General features: G+C 55.5%; 2 protein-coding genes across 2 annotated transcripts in view; one reads left to right on the forward strand and one right to left on the reverse strand.

The window, feature by feature from the left end:
* LOC142302820 (uncharacterized) overlaps positions 1-7,889 on the reverse strand; it is a 30,955-nt gene extending 23,066 nt beyond the window's left edge. Inside the window, exons 1-2 of the mRNA XM_075343931.1 lie at positions 7,877-7,889; positions 1,336-1,357 (exon numbers count right to left, since the gene is read on the reverse strand). Of these exons, the coding sequence (XP_075200046.1) occupies positions 1,336-1,357; positions 7,877-7,889 (35 nt within the window). The remainder of the gene's footprint in view (positions 1-1,335; positions 1,358-7,876) is intronic.
* A 156-nt stretch (positions 7,890-8,045) lies between these two features.
* RANGRF (RAN guanine nucleotide release factor) lies at positions 8,046-14,881 on the forward strand. Its single transcript, XM_075343218.1, has 5 exons — positions 8,046-8,200; positions 10,308-10,424; positions 10,592-10,748; positions 10,908-11,002; positions 14,280-14,881. The coding sequence occupies exons 1-5, from the start codon at positions 8,121-8,123 to the stop codon at positions 14,392-14,394; spliced, it is 564 nt and encodes a 187-aa protein (XP_075199333.1). The 5' UTR covers positions 8,046-8,120; the 3' UTR covers positions 14,395-14,881.
* The last annotated feature ends 109 nt before the right edge of the window (positions 14,882-14,990 follow it).

Below are 14,990 nucleotides of genomic sequence, written 5' to 3' on the forward strand. Positions count from 1 at the left end.
AATCTGCACGTCCATTGAGAAGCCAGCAAAGGCCCCACTCACACTTGCGCTATTTTGACGCAAACGGAATCCGACACTAATGTAGTACAGTTCATTTATTTACAGTGGAAGCGCGACATCGTGTGGACACAAGCGGGTACTGCATGACACACATACGCGCCATAGTAACGCGCTTCCACTGTAAATAAATCAACTGTACTACATTAGTGACGGATTCCGTTTGCGTCGAAATAGCGCAAGTGTGAAACTAGCCTTAGGCTACTTTCACACATCCGGTTTGAGCCCTGCGGCTCAATCCGGCTGTGAAAACTATGCAACGGATGCGGTGAAAACACCGCATCCTTTGCATAAGTTTTTACATGCGGCCGGTCCGGTTTTTTCCGGTTGCGGCATGCTACTGAGCATGCGCAGTGGAAAATACCGCATGCGGCGACCGGATGCGTTTTTTTTCCGCATCGCGCCGCATCCGGCCTCCATAGGGATGCATTGAAAAATGCGCCGCAGCGGCCGGATGCGGCGCGATGCGGTGTTTTTTGCCGGAGCAAAAAACGTTGCAGGGAACGTTCGATCCGGCCGCCGCATCGGCTACATCTGCCGCATGCGGCAAAAACCGGACCGAACGCAAGCCCCTGCGGCACAATGCGGCACTAATGTAAGTCAATGCAAAAAAAACCGCAATCGGCGTTACAAAAGCCGGTTGCGGTTTTTCTGCAGAACGCCGTATTGTGCCGCAGAGCAAAAATCCGGATGTGTGAAAGTACCCTTAGTCTATGAGAATTCAGAAGTGCTGTGCGCACGTTGAGTATTTTTCCCTTGCGTATTTGATGCAGATTTCTTATATTTCTGCACCAAATCTGCACCAAATACGCAAGGGAGAAATGAGCAACATGGGCACAGCACTTCTGAATTCTCATAGACTTTGCTGGCTTCACAATGGACATGCAGATTTTACTGCAGATTTCTGAAAATCCGCCTCAGAACCACCCAGCGTGGGCACTGGGCCTTATTTTACGTGTCCCCTAATAAAATCTGCTGCAGTTTACAGTGAAGCTGTTTGGGGTTTACAAGAGCGGCCCCCAGACAGGGGTCTCACCCGCACCCCAGGAGGTGAATGTCCCCTTAGGCCGGGGCTCTATGGGGGTTATACAGGTTTCCAGGGAAACGCATGGCGACAATGATGTGTATTCCTATGGGATAGTGTGAGGGCCTGTGTCTCCTCCACCTGCAACGTTGGTTTATTTGTGACATTCGCAGGCGATTGATAATCAGGCGCCATTTTAAAGAAAACACCCAACTGCTGTACATTAGAAATATGCGCGACAACAGCCGCCTCACCTAATCACCGAGGTGTCCGTTGCTAAGTAACAGATTACACTTGGTGGCGGAGTTCAGGGCCCGTTCCCGCTTTATTCGGGCCCTTGGGTGGTAGAATCAAGTGGCCGCATCACCTAATCACGAGGTGTCCGTTGCTAAGTAACAGATTACACTTGGTGGCAGAGTTCGGGGCCACTTTACGCCCTTTGTGTAGACCCTCCTCTGCTTCCGATTTTTCCTTACCATCCACGACCCATAACTGTTTTCTATTTTTTTTGTCAATAAAGTTGCGTTAGAGCTAGTTTTTCACGAGGGAATGAGATTTTTCATGGTTTTTTTTTAGTAAAAAACTACTATTTGTTTTTTACTCACAAAAAAAACCATGAAAAATCTCTAAAAAAAAAACAACAAAAAAACGCTTCACTCTCCTTATTCTTTTCTATTGTACGATCACTTTCCTCTTCCTATGTTCGGACTTTTGAGTCTTTTTTGTTTTTTCTTATCCCACCAGGCATTTTTTTAAAAACTGAAGTAGAAAAGAAAAACAAATTGCCGGCGGTCCCTTCTCTGAAGCGGCTCCTAATGGAAAATGCTCCAAATTAGTCCAATCCAAAGGCTGAAAAAAAAAAAAAAAAAAGAAATAAAAAAAAGCCACCGTAACAAAAATTCTTCAAAAACAGCTTCAAAGAATGAAAAACTCTAAAAGCTCCCAGAAGAAGCCGCGTTTCCTGGAGCAGTTTTTAACCACTTCAAAACAATTTACCCCATTCATTTGCTTTATTATTATTATTATTATTATTATTTTTTTTTTACTTTATTTGTTTAATCCCTTTTTGGTATTAGTTATGTCTTTTTGCTCAATATTCTTCAATGTGGTGCACGGAGCTGTTCAGGAGTTTTGCGTGAAATAAAAAACGCCCTTTATTTTTGTGTTTAAACTGTTTTGTGATTAATTTATTTTTAGCACAAAATGTTAGATCTTCTGTTTAAAATGTTGCAAAATCTGCCCCCAAAATATTTGGTGTGCAAAGAATCAACCCGGAGGAGGGGGGGGGATCGCTGCGAGGAAATGGGGGGAGGTGATTGCTGCGAGGAAATGGGGGGAGGTGATTGCTGTGGGAAAGTGGGGGGGAGGTGATTGCTGTGGGGAAGTGGGGGGGGGGGGGGTGATTGCTGTGGGAAGTGGGGGGGAGGTGACTGCTGTGGGAAGTGGGGGGGAGGTGACTGCTGTGGGAAAGTGGGGGGGAGGTGATTGCTGTGGGGAAGTGGGGGGGAGGTGACTGCTGTGGGAAAGTGGGGGGGAGGTGATTGCTGTGGGAAAGTGGGGGGGAGGTGATTGCTGTGGGGAAGTGGGGGGGAGGTGATTGCTGTGGGGAAGTGGGGGGGAGGTGACTGCTGTGGGAAAGTGGGGGGGAGGTGATTGCTGTGGGAAAGTGGGGGGGAGGTGATTGCTGTGGGGAAGTGGGGCGGGTGATTGCTGTGGGGAAGTGGGGGGGAGGTGACTGCTGTGGGAAAGTGGGGGGGAGGTGATTGCTGTGGGGAAGTGGGGGGGAGGTGACTGCTGTGGGAAAGTGGGGGGGGGGGTGATTGCTGTGGGGAAGTGGGGGGGGGGGTGATTGCTGTGGGAAGTGGGGGGGAGGTGACTGCTGTGGGAAGTGGGGGGGAGGTGACTGCTGTGGGAAAGTGGGGGGGGAGGTGATTGCTGTGGGGAAGTGGGGGGGAGGTGATTGCTGTGGGGAAGTGGGGGGGGGGGTGATTGCTGTGGGAAGTGGGGGGGAGGTGACTGCTGTGGGAAGTGGGGGGGAGGTGACTGCTGTGGGAAAGTGGGGGGGAGGTGATTGCTGTGGGGAAGTGGGGGGGAGGTGACTGCTGTGGGAAAGTGGGGGGGAGGTGATTGCTGTGGGGAAGTGGGGGGGGAGGTGATTGCTGTGGGGAAGTGGGGGGGAGGTGATTGCTGTGGGAAAGTGGGGGGGAGGTGATTGCTGTGGTAAAGTGGGGGGGAGGTGATTGCTGTGGGAAAGTGGGGGGGAGGTGATTGCTGTGGGAAAGTGGGGGGGAGGTGATTGCTGTGGGGAAGTGGGGGGGGAGGTGATTGCTGTGGGAAATGGGGGGGGTGACTGCTGTGGGAAAGTGGGGGGGAGGTGATTGCTGTGGGGAAGTGGGGGGGAGGTGATTGCTGTGGGAAGTGGGGGGGAGGTGATTGCTGTGGTAAAGTGGGGGGGAGGTGATTGCTGTGGGAAAGTGGGGGGGAGGTGATTGCTGTGGTAAAGTGGGGGGGAGGTGATTGCTGTGGGAAAGTGGGGGGGAGGTGATTGCTGTGGGAAAGTGGGGGGGAGGTGATTGCTGTGGGGAAGTGGGGGGGGAGGTGATTGCTGTGGGAAATGGGGGGGGTGACTGCTGTGGGAAAGTGGGGGGGAGGTGATTGCTGTGGGGAAGTGGGGGGGAGGTGATTGCTGTGGGAAGTGGGGGGGAGGTGACTGCTGTGGGAAATGGGGGGGGGGGTGACTGCTGTGGGAAAGTGGGGGGGAGGTGATTGCTGTGGGGAAGTGGGGGGGAGGTGATTGCTGTGGGAAGTGGGGGGGAGGTGACTGCTGTGGGAAAGTGGGGGGGAGGTGATTGCTGTGGTAAAGTGGGGGGGAGGTGATTGCTGTGGGAAGTGGGGGGGAGGTGATTGCTGTGGGGAAGTAGGGGGGGAGGTGATTGCTGTGCGGAAGTGGGTGGGGGGAGGTGACTGCTGTGGGGAAGTGGGGGGGAGGTGATCACTGTGGGAAGTGGGGGGAGGTGATCGCTGTGGGGAAGTGGGGGGGAGGTGATCGCTGTGGGGAAGTGGGGGAAGGTGATCGCTGTGGGGAAGTGGGGGGGAGGAGATCGCTGTGGGGAAGTGGGGGAAGGTGATCGCTGTGGGGAAGTGGGGGGGAGGAGATCGCTGTGGGGAAGTGGAGGGGAGGTGATCGCTGTGGGGAAGTGGGGGGAGGTGATCGCTGTGGGGAAGTGGGGGGGAGGTGATCGCTGTGGGGAAGTGGGGGGGAGGTGATTGCTGTGGGAAGTGGGGGGAGGTGAAAGTGGTGGGAGGTGATCGCTGTGGGAAGTGGGGGGAGGTGATCGCTGTGGGGAAGTGGGGGAAGGGGCGGGGATCACTGTGGGAAGTGGGGGGGAAGTGATTGCTTTGGGAAAGTGGGGGAAGGGGTGGGGATCAATGTGGGAAGTGGGGGGGAGGTGATTGCTGTGGGAAGTGGGGGGAGGTGATCGCTGTGGGAAGTGGGGGGGAGGTTATCGCTGTGGGGAAGTGGGGGGAGGTGATCGCTGTGGGAAGTGGGGGGAGGTGATCGCTGTGGGAAGTGGGGGGAGGTGATCGCTGTGGGGAAATGGGGGAAGGGGTGGGGATCCCTGTGGGAAGTGGGGGGGAGGTGATTGCTGTGGGGAAGTGGGGGAAGGGGTGGGGATCACTGTGGGAAGTGGGGGGGAGGTGATTGCTGTGGGAAAGTGGGGGGGAGGTGATTGCTGTGGGAAGTGGGGGGAGGTGATCGCTGTGGGGAAGTGGGGGAAGGGGTGGGGATCAATGTGGGAAGTGGGGGGGAGGTGATTGCTGTGGGAAGTGCGGGGAGGTGATCGCTGTGGGAAGTGGGGGGAGGTGATCGCTGTGTGGAAGTGGCGGGAGGTGATCGCTGTGGGGGAAGGGGTGGGGATCACTGTGGGAAGTGGGGGGGAGGTGATCGCTGTGGGGAAGTGGGAGGGAGGTGATTGCTGTGAGAAAGTGGGGGGAGAGGAAGGGATGGCTCTGGGGAAGTGTGAAGTGTGGGGATTGCAGTGAAAATTGGTGGATGGATAGAGATCTCTCCAGGGAAGTGGGGGGAGGTGATCGCTGTGGGGGAGGAGAGGAGGGGATGGCTCTGAGGAAGTGGGGGTGTGTGGGTATCGCTGTTGGAATTGAGGAATGGATGGGGATCTCTCCAAGGAAGTGGGGGGAGGAGTAGGGATCCCTGCAAGGAAGTGGGAGGGGGAGGTGATCACTGTGGGGAAGTGGGGATGGCTTCGGGGAAGTGGGGGGGAGGTGATCACTGTGGGGAAGTGGGGGGGAGACGAGGGGATGGCTTCGGGGAAGTGGGGGAAGGTGATCGCTGTGGGGAAGTGGGGGGGAGGGGATCGCTGTGGGGAAGTGGAGGGGAGGTGATCGCTGTGGGGAAGTGGGGGGAGGTGATCGCTGTGGGGAAGTGGGGGGGAGGTGATCGCTGTGGGGAAGTGGGGGGGAGGTGATTGCTGTGGGAAGTGGGGGGAGGTGAAAGTGGTGGGAGGTGATCGCTGTGGGAAGTGGGGGGAGGTGATCGCTGTGGGGAAGTGGGGGAAGGGGCGGGGATCAATGTGGGAAGTGGGGGGGAGGTGATTGCTGTGGGAAGTGGGGGGAGGTGATCGCTGTGGGAAGTGGGGGGGAGGTTATCGCTGTGGGGAAGTGGGGGGAGGTGATCGCTGTGGGAAGTGGGGGGAGGTGATCGCTGTGGGAAGTGGGGGGAGGTGATCGCTGTGGGGAAATGGGGGAAGGGGTGGGGATCCCTGTGGGAAGTGGGGGGGAGGTGATTGCTGTGGGGAAGTGGGGGAAGGGGTGGGGATCACTGTGGGAAGTGGGGGGGAGGTGATTGCTGTGGGAAAGTGGGGGGGAGGTGATTGCTGTGGGAAGTGGGGGGAGGTGATCGCTGTGGGGAAGTGGGGGAAGGGGTGGGGATCAATGTGGGAAGTGGGTGGGAGGTGATTGCTGTGGGAAGTGCGGGGAGGTGATCGCTGTGGGAAGTGGGGGGAGGTGATCGCTGTGTGGAAGTGGCGGGAGGTGATCGCTGTGGGGGAAGGGGTGGGGATCACTGTGGGAAGTGGGGGGGAGGTGATCGCTGTGGGGAAGTGGGAGGGAGGTGATTGCTGTGAGAAAGTGGGGGGAGAGGAAGGGATGGCTCTGGGGAAGTGTGAAGTGTGGGGATTGCAGTGAAAATTGGTGGATGGATAGAGATCTCTCCAGGGAAGTGGGGGGAGGTGATCGCTGTGGGGGAGGAGAGGAGGGGATGGCTCTGAGGAAGTGGGGGTGTGTGGGTATCGCTGTTGGAATTGAGGAATGGATGGGGATCTCTCCAAGGAAGTGGGGGGAGGAGTAGGGATCCCTGCAAGGAAGTGGGAGGGGGAGGTGATCACTGTGGGGAAGTGGGGATGGCTTCGGGGAAGTGGGGGGGAGGTGATCACTGTGGGGAAGTGGGGGGGAGACGAGGGGATGGCTTCGGGGAAGTGGGGGAAGGTGATCGCTGTGGGGAAGTGGGGGGGAGGGGATCGCTGTGGGGAAGTGGGGGGGAGACGAGGGGATGGCTTCGGGGAAGTGGGGGGGTGTGGGTATTGCTGTGGGAATTGGGGGATGGATGGGGATCTCTCCAGGGAAGTGGATGGAGGGATGGGGATGCTGCGAAGAAGTGGGGGGAGGTGATCGCTATGAGGAAGTGGGGAGAGGAGGGGATGGCTCCGGGGAAGTGTGGGGGTGTGTGGGGATCGCTGTGGGAATAGGGGGATGGATGGGGATCTCTCTAGGGAAGTGGGGGGAGGGGGGGAGATCGCTCTGGGGAAGTAGGGGGAGTGGTGCGTTTCACTGAGGGGAAGTGGGGGGGTGTGGGTATTGCTGTGGGAATTGGGGGATGGATGGGGATCTCTCCAGGGCAGTGGATGGAGGGATGGGGATTGCTGCGAAGAAGTGGGGGGAGGTGATCGCTATGAGGAAGTGGGGAGAGGAGGGGTTGGCTCCGGGGAAGTGTGGGGGTGTGTGGGGATCGCTGTGGGAATAGGGGGATGGATGGGGATCTCTCTAGGGAAGTGGGGGGAGATCGCTCTGGGGAAGGAGGGGGAGTGGTGCGTTTCACTGAGGGGAAGTGGGGGGCAGGACTCTCTCTGGGAAAGTGGGGGGTGGGGACTGGAGTACCATTGACACTAAAATTAAAAAGTTACAATTGGTGAATCGGCTGCAAATATCTGGAAAACAAAAACAACACGATTCCATTGTGTGAACTGCAGAAAAAAAAAAAGCGCAAATACTATAATGTTCCGGGCCCATTTTGGGGACCACATGACTTTCTGGTCTCATTTAACTCCATTTTTTTGGAAGTGACCATGGAACAGTGGATCGGCCATCTTTTCTGGGGTCGTGAGGGGGTCTTTTATCAGGTTTTATTAATCAAGCAATAGCAAAGTTGTTAAGACAAGAAGCCCCCTGTTATCACGCGCAGCGGCCGCCCGGACATGCCGTCTTCTCACAACTACCATACACAGACAGATATAAACGGTGTAAATCCTTTGGTGATTAAAATAGCGCAAAAATAAATTAAAAATAAATTAAAATAAGTAACAGAAAAATGAAGAAAAAAACAAACAAAAACAAAAAAAGTACATTAAAAAAATGAGTAAAGTTGCGCCATTGTAAGGTGCAAAACGATAAACAAAGGGTTAATCAAATGACACCAATAAAAATCGAAACACGCATGTGCAGAGCCATTAACACTCAAGCTGGTTTCATAAACGTAAATGCGCATGCGTACAAGCTTGCCGTAAAACGTCATTACGACGTGACTAATAAATTACCGTAATATCTGTAAAGCTTTTCAGGAGCAACATAAAAATAGATATCTTTGAATCAGTAAAATGGTTATATAGCAGAGTCATTACGGTAACACGTTCTCATACCGGAAGCAGATATCGCAGCTCCCAGTGCATCACGGTACATGTAGTTTGGACGTGAATTTGTGGAAATCGGTGTCTGCTTGCAGTTGTCACCCGCCAGAAGTGTGAGGATGGAAGGAACCGCAGAGCAGCGGCCGCTGTTTGGAGGAGCAATGTCCGCTGTGCTGCCCCGCAATGCGCAGGACGTCAGGTACAGAGAGGCAGACATCTATCTATCATATATATATATACAGAGGCAGACATCTATCTATCATATATATATATATATACACTGCTCAGAACAATAAAGGGAACAATTAAACGATTTTGTATGTTGGTGTTCCCTTTATTTTTTTGAGCAGTGTATATATATATATTACAGATACATATGGATTAATAGTAGCTCTGGGATTGACTGCGGCATTTCTGCGCGTGGCCCAACCCCTCTGTGTGCGCGGGGCGGCCCCTCTCTGTGCTGTGTGCGCGGGGCGGCCCCTCTCTGTGCTGTGTGCGCGGGGCGGCCCCTCTCTGTGTGCGCGGGGCGGCCCCCTCTCTGTGTGCGCGGGGCGGCCCCTCTCTGTGTGCGCGGGGCAGCCCCTCTCTGTGTGCGCGGGGTACGGCCCCTCTCTGTGTGCGCGGGGCGGCCCCCTCTCTGTGTGCGCGGGGCGGCCCCTCTCTGTGTGCGCGGGGCGGCCCCCTCTCTGTGTGCGCGGGGCGGCCCCTCTCTGTGTGCGCGGGGCGGCCCCCTCTCTGTGTGCGCGGGGCGGCCCCTCTCTGTGTGCGCGGGGCGGCCCCTCTCTGTGTGCGCGGGGCGGCCCCCTCTCTGTGTGCGCGGGGCGGCCCCTCTCTGTGTGCGCGGGGCGGCCCCTCTCTGTGTGCGCGGGGCGGCCCCTCTCTGTGTGCGCGGGGCGGCCCCCTCTCTGTGTGCGCGGGGCGGCCCCTCTCTGTGCTGTGTGCGCGGGGCGGCCCCTCTCTGTGTGCGCGGGGCGGCCCCCTCTCTGTGTGCGCGGGGCGGCCCCTCTCTGTGCTGTGTGCGCGGGGCGGCCCCTCTCTGTGCTGTGTGCGCGGGGCGGCCCCTCTCTGTGCTGTGTGCGCGGGGCGGCCCCTCTCTGTGCTGTGTGCGCGGGGCGGCCCCTCTCTGTGTGCGCGGGGCGGCCCCTCTCTGTGTGCGCGGGGCGGCCCCTCTCTGTGTGCGCCGGGCGGCCCCTCTCTGTGTGCGCCGGGCGGCCCTCTCTGTGTGCGCCGGGCGGCCCCTCTCTGTGTGCGCCGGGCGGCCCCTCTCTGTGTGCGCCGGGCGGCCCCCTCTCTGTGTGCGCCGGGCGGCCCCCTCTCTGTGTGCGCCGGGCGGCCCCCTCTCTGTGTGCGCCGGGCGGCCCCCTCTCTGTGTGCGCGGGGCGGCCCCCTCTCTGTGTGCGCCGGGCGGCCCCCTCTCTGTGTGCGCCGGGCGGCCCCTCTCTCTGTGCGCGCCGGGCGGCCCCCTCTCTGTGTGCGCGCCGGGCGGCCCCTCTCTGTGCGCGGGGCGGCCCCTCTCTGTGTGCGCGGGGCGGCCCCCTCTCTGTGTGCGCGGGGCGGCCCCCTCTCTGTGTGCGCGGGGCGGCCCCCTCTCTGTGTGCGCGGGGCGGCCCCCTCTCTGTGTGCGCGGGGCGGCCCCCTCTCTGTGTGCGCGGGGCGGCCCCCTCTCTGTGTGCGCGGGGCGGCCCCCTCTCTGTGTGCGCCGGGCGGCCCCCTCTCTGTGTGCGCCGGGCGGCCCCCTCTCTGTGTGCGCCGGGCGGCCCCCTCTCTGTGTGCGCCGGGCGGCCCCTCTCTGTGTGCGCCGGGCGGCCCCTCTCTGTGTGCGCGCCGGGCGGCCCCTCTCTGTGTGCGCCGGGCGGCCCCTCTCTGTGTTGTGCGCGCCGGGCGGCCCCTCTCTGTGTTGTGCGCGCCGGGCGGCCCCTCTCTGTGTGCGCGGGGCGGCCCCTCTCTGTGTGCGCGGGGCGGCCCCCTCTCTGTGTGCGCGGGGCGGCCCCTCTCTGTGTGCGCGGGGCGGCCCCCTCTCTGTGTGCGCGGGGCGGCCCCCCTCTCTGTGTGCGCGGGGCGGCCCCCCTCTCTGTGTGCGCGGGGCGGCCCCCTCTCTGTGTGCGCGGGGCGGCCCCCTCTCTGTGTGCGCGGGGCGGCCCCCCTCTCTGTGTGCGCGGGGCGGCCCCCTCTCTGTGTGCGCGGGGGCGGCCCCCTCTCTGTGTGCGCGGGGCGGCCCCCTCTCTGTGCTGTGTGCGCGCGCGGGGCGGCGCCCTCTCTGTGGTCCAGGGACTGTATGTGACGTGTATCTTCTTTCCTCGCAGCGACCTCCGGGAGGTCCCGGACAATCAGGAGGTCTTCGTTCACCCGCACACTGACCAGAGCCTGATTGTGGAGCTGCTGGAGTATCAGGAGGGGATGTCGGACCCTGACGCTGCCCGGTAAGAGGGGCAGGTGGTTGTAGTTCCTCCGTTGGCCTCCAGATGTCGCTGTGTCCGGACTCTTCTCTGCTACATCCTTCTCTGGGCTCCTGGTTCGCCCCCCCCTCTCCCCCCCGGTGCAGGTTTTCTTCTGCTCCTCTGTACATTAACCCCTTCTTCACCTGCAGATACCACTTTGAGGACGTGGCTGCCAGCAATGATTGCCGGGGCAGGGCGGAGGTGCAGAGTGTGGAGCCCCTGCCCCTGGCACAGCTTTCTCTCGCCCGCTGCTCCGGGGCGTGGGCACTGACCGGGCACCAGCTGGTCTCCAAGTTCAATGAGCAGGTGAGTAATGCCCACCGCTGTATGATAATGGGGGAACTACAACTCCCAGCATTACCCACATAATGAGGCTTGTGCTGTCACTACAGCTGAAGGGACACAGATACCGGAATATAATCCGGGGGTAAATCTCATTCATAGAAATGTTTTTTTCTTTCTCAGGCTCAGAACACGGTGACCATACAAATGGCGTTATTACGTATCCAGCAGCACGCCACCGACCTCCTGGTGACCTTCAACGACCCTGCAGATATCGAGTAAGTGACACATGGGAGGAGCCAGGAGCCCCCCCTACCCCCCCCCCTGCAGTATGATACAGATAGGAGGAACTATGAGTTCCCCCCCCCCCCCTGCAGGGTGATAGGAGGAGCTATGAGTCTCCTCCCCCTGCAGGGTGATACAGATATGAGCTATGAGTCTCCTCCCCCTGCAGGGTAATACAGATAGGAGGAGCTGTGAGTCTCCTCCCCCTGCAGGGTGATACAGATAAGAGGAGCTATGAGTCTCCTCCCCCTGCAGGGTGATACATATAGGAGGAGCTATGAGTCTCCTCCCCCTGCAGGGTGATACAGATAGGAGGAGCTATGAGTCTCCTCCCCCTGCAGGGTGATACAGATAGGAGGAGCTGTGAGTCTCCTCCCCCTGCAGGGTGATAGAAGGAGTTATTAAAAATGGTGGTAGGAGGTAAAGGGGTATAGGAGCAGGCAGGCTGTACTTACCGGTCTCCAGCTGTAACTGCTAATGCGGCCGCTTAATCACTTCTGGGACCGCTCATTACTTTCATCCATATTCACTGCTTTTCCCGCCCACTGGCGTCTGTGATTGGTTCAGTCAGACGCGCCCCCAGGCTGAGTGACAGCTGCCTGACTGCAACCAATCACAGACACTGTGTGCGTCTATCGTGATATAAAAGTAACTAAATAAGCTGTTGTAGGGTCTCCCCATATTGATACCCGCACAGATCAATTCAAGACCATATACCATAGGGGATAAACATCCAAAAAGCAAAAAGGAATGATTAGTCCGCTGCCTTAAAATATTCTGCTCTTTTTCAGTTCTCACTACTGTGTGAGCAGCAGCATTACCCTATCTACACAGCCTCTGCTATTCTTCAGTTCTCACTGCTGTGTGAGCAGCAGCACTACCCTATCTACACAGCCTCTGCTATTCTTCAGTTCTCACTGCTGTGTGAGCAGCAGCACTACCCTATCTACACAGCCGCTTATCACCCACTATCTAACCTAGTGCTTCCCTGTGTGGTCACCCTTATATGACTGTATGGGTATTACAATATGGTTTTTAATCTAATTTATTCATTTTAAAGTAATTAAATAAAATATTGGTTTTAGAGGTTTTGTTTTATGGTTTTCCAGTAAAGATAAAGCATACGGCTACAGGCTGCAGTCCCAGCCGTGCACGTATCTTGGCTGTGTATCACAGTAAGAGGGACCGTATGAGTTTGTTTTTTTTTAATTATTTAAATAAATAATTTAAAACCGCATACGTTCTCGCCCCCCCCCCCCCCCCCCCCACCGCCCCCCAATTTTGATACCCAGCCAAGATAAAAGCCTGACAGCTGGGGGCTGGTATTCTCAGACTGGGGACATGGGCCTGGTTATTGGGAGCCCCCACAGCCTAAAAATAGCAGCCTGCAGCCGCCTAGGATTGTTGCTTCCATTAGATGACAGAATACCAGCACTTTACCCAGTTCTTCAGATTGGTCTGGTGTGGTGGCAATCGGGGTAATGAGGGATTAATCGCAGCTCACAGCAGCCAGTAAGCCCTAGATTAGTAATGGGAAGCGTCTAATAGACTCCCCCATTACTAATCTGTAAGTGAAAAGTAAATAAACACAGATACCTAAAAAATCCTTTATTTGAAATGAAAGGAAAAAAAAAAACACACATTACCACTTTATTAACCCCTCCCCAAAACACCCCTGCACGTTTGACGTAATCCACAAAGTCCCACAATGATTCCAGCTCTGCTACATCTGAACCTCACAATGCGCGATCATAGTATAAAAATATCCACTGCAGACTTCAGGCAGAGACTGAGCCGCAATGAGTGGTGAGGTCAATCAGGTTAGTTGCGGTCACAGCTGGAGATTCCCATAGTTTTCTAGCTATGATCGTAGGTAACCTGACCCCAGGTGACCTTAACGCTCACTGAGTTCACAGACCTGCCTCTCCTGGAAGAAAACTGCACCAAGACTGCATCAAAACCGTTCATTGATGTCACCTAGAGTCAGGTTACCTGCGACCACAGGTGGAGGACCGTGGGAACCTACAGCTGTGACCACAAATAACCTGAGTGACATCACGGCTGATCGCATGGCTCAGTCTCTCCTTGAACCTCACAGCATTCGGTCATGTTTCATGATCGCGCGCTGTGCCTTCAGAAATTTAGCGCAGCTGGAATAGTCATAGGACCTCGTGTGGATTACATCAAACCTGGAGGGGTGTTTTTGGGATTAATAAAGTGGTGAAAGAGGGTGTTTTTGTCTTTCATTTCAAATAAAGGGTTCTTTTGGGTTTTTTCAATGTTTGTGTTTATTTGCTTTCACTTACACATTAGTGATGGGGGTCTCAGACGCTTCCTATTACCAATCTAGGGCTTAGCAGCAGCTGTGGGCTGTGATTAACCCCTTATTAACCCGATTGCCACCGCAATTGGGAAGAGCCGAGTAAAGTGCTGGGATTGTTGCATCTAATGGACGTGACAATCCCAGGCGGCTGAAGGCTGCTATTTTTAGGCTGGAGGGATCCCAATAACCATGGGTCTCTCCAGTCTGAGCATGCCATCACCCAGCTGTCTGGCTTTATCATGGTTGTGTATCAAAATTGGGGGGGACCGCAGGTGGTGGTTGTGGTTGTTGTTTGGTGTGTTTGTTTTGTTGTTTTTTTATTATAATTTAAATATATAAAATATATATATATATATATATATATATATATATATATATATATATATATATATATATATATATATATATATATATATATTTAATAAATATATTTAAAATTTTTATATATATATATATATTATTATACTGCATGCGGTTGCTCTTATTTTGATACACCGCTAAGATAAGGGCAGGGCTGGGGGCTGCGGCCTGTAGCCGTATGCTTTATCATAATGGGGGACCCTACGCCAATTTTTTTTCTTCACTTATTCTTACTGTACGATATTGACCCGCTGCCCGAGTCTGTGATTGGAAGCCTCAGACGCTCTGTCACTCAGCGTGGAGGCATGTCTGACTGCAACCAATCACAGACACCGGTGGGCGGGGAAAGCAGTGCATATGCATGAGCCTAATGAGCGGCCCTGCAAGTGAATGGGCGGCCACAGGTAACTATGAAGTGCCACTTTATTTATTCTTTTTTTTTTTTCCTGTATTACCCGAGTGCCGGAGCCAGATCATTAGCCGGAATTTCCTGAGAATTCCAGGCCCGGGGCCGGCACCCGGATACTTGTCTTACCCGTGCCGGTCTGCCCATCCCTAGTCACTCCCCTGTGTTTCCTCCCTTGCAGTCCGGCCAGCAGCAGCAGTGTCCCGGTCTCTGATGACTCTCCGGCGTGGACTGTTGATGATTTCCAGCGTCTCCTATGCAGCATTCGGCTCCATGATCCCGGCCTCTTCGGATAATGTCCGGCTGTGATTCCAATGGTGATGACGCCGCGGTGATGGACGTCGGGCTCTGCACTGTGTCCCCCTCCTGCGTCCGCCCTCGTTACTTCCGAGCTTGGGCCGTGTCGTCTTGGAGCGGAGTTTGAGGTGTAAGACGGCAGAACGTACGACGGGCGACTCCGGCCCCAACCTCCGGGGAGCACAGGACGGGGTGGGGGTTATTTTATTAACCCTTTCATGAAATAAACATTTTCTAGATCTCATCTGACATATGATTTTATAATGTGTAAGAAAATATTTACCCCCTGAAAACATCTCTGGATCCTCCACACACATACTCGGGAGATCAAAATTAGAGAACAACACAATTTCCTAAATGTTGCGGTCCTTGCGTCGTCCTATGTGATTATCTCCTAACATGAGGAGACTCGCAGGATTTTCCGCTTATTTCATAAATTGAGTTTATTGTAAAGCAAATAATAAAAATGTAAATGAGATAAATGTAAAAGACCCTTGGATCACAATTAGAGAACACTTTCAGATACCTGAAAGCTATTGGTGATGATCTAATTTCCTTCATTATTTGACAATCCCCATGTAACTGGCTCCTAACT

This window comes from Anomaloglossus baeobatrachus, chromosome 4, assembly GCF_048569485.1.
Source record: "Anomaloglossus baeobatrachus isolate aAnoBae1 chromosome 4, aAnoBae1.hap1, whole genome shotgun sequence".
Taxonomy (NCBI): domain Eukaryota; kingdom Metazoa; phylum Chordata; class Amphibia; order Anura; family Aromobatidae; genus Anomaloglossus; species Anomaloglossus baeobatrachus.

Bases quoted from the DNA above. Each gene is read 5' to 3' on its own strand.
- RANGRF (XM_075343218.1), top strand. From the start codon at position 8,121: ATGGAAGGAACCGCAGAGCAGCGGCCGCTGTTTGGAGGAGCAATGTCC. The intron at 8,201-10,307 runs GTACAGAGAGGC...CTTTCCTCGCAG, and splicing joins CGCAATGCGCAGGACGTCAG to CGACCTCCGGGAGGTCCCGG. The intron at 10,749-10,907 runs GTGAGTAATGCC...TTTCTTTCTCAG, and splicing joins TCTCCAAGTTCAATGAGCAG to GCTCAGAACACGGTGACCAT.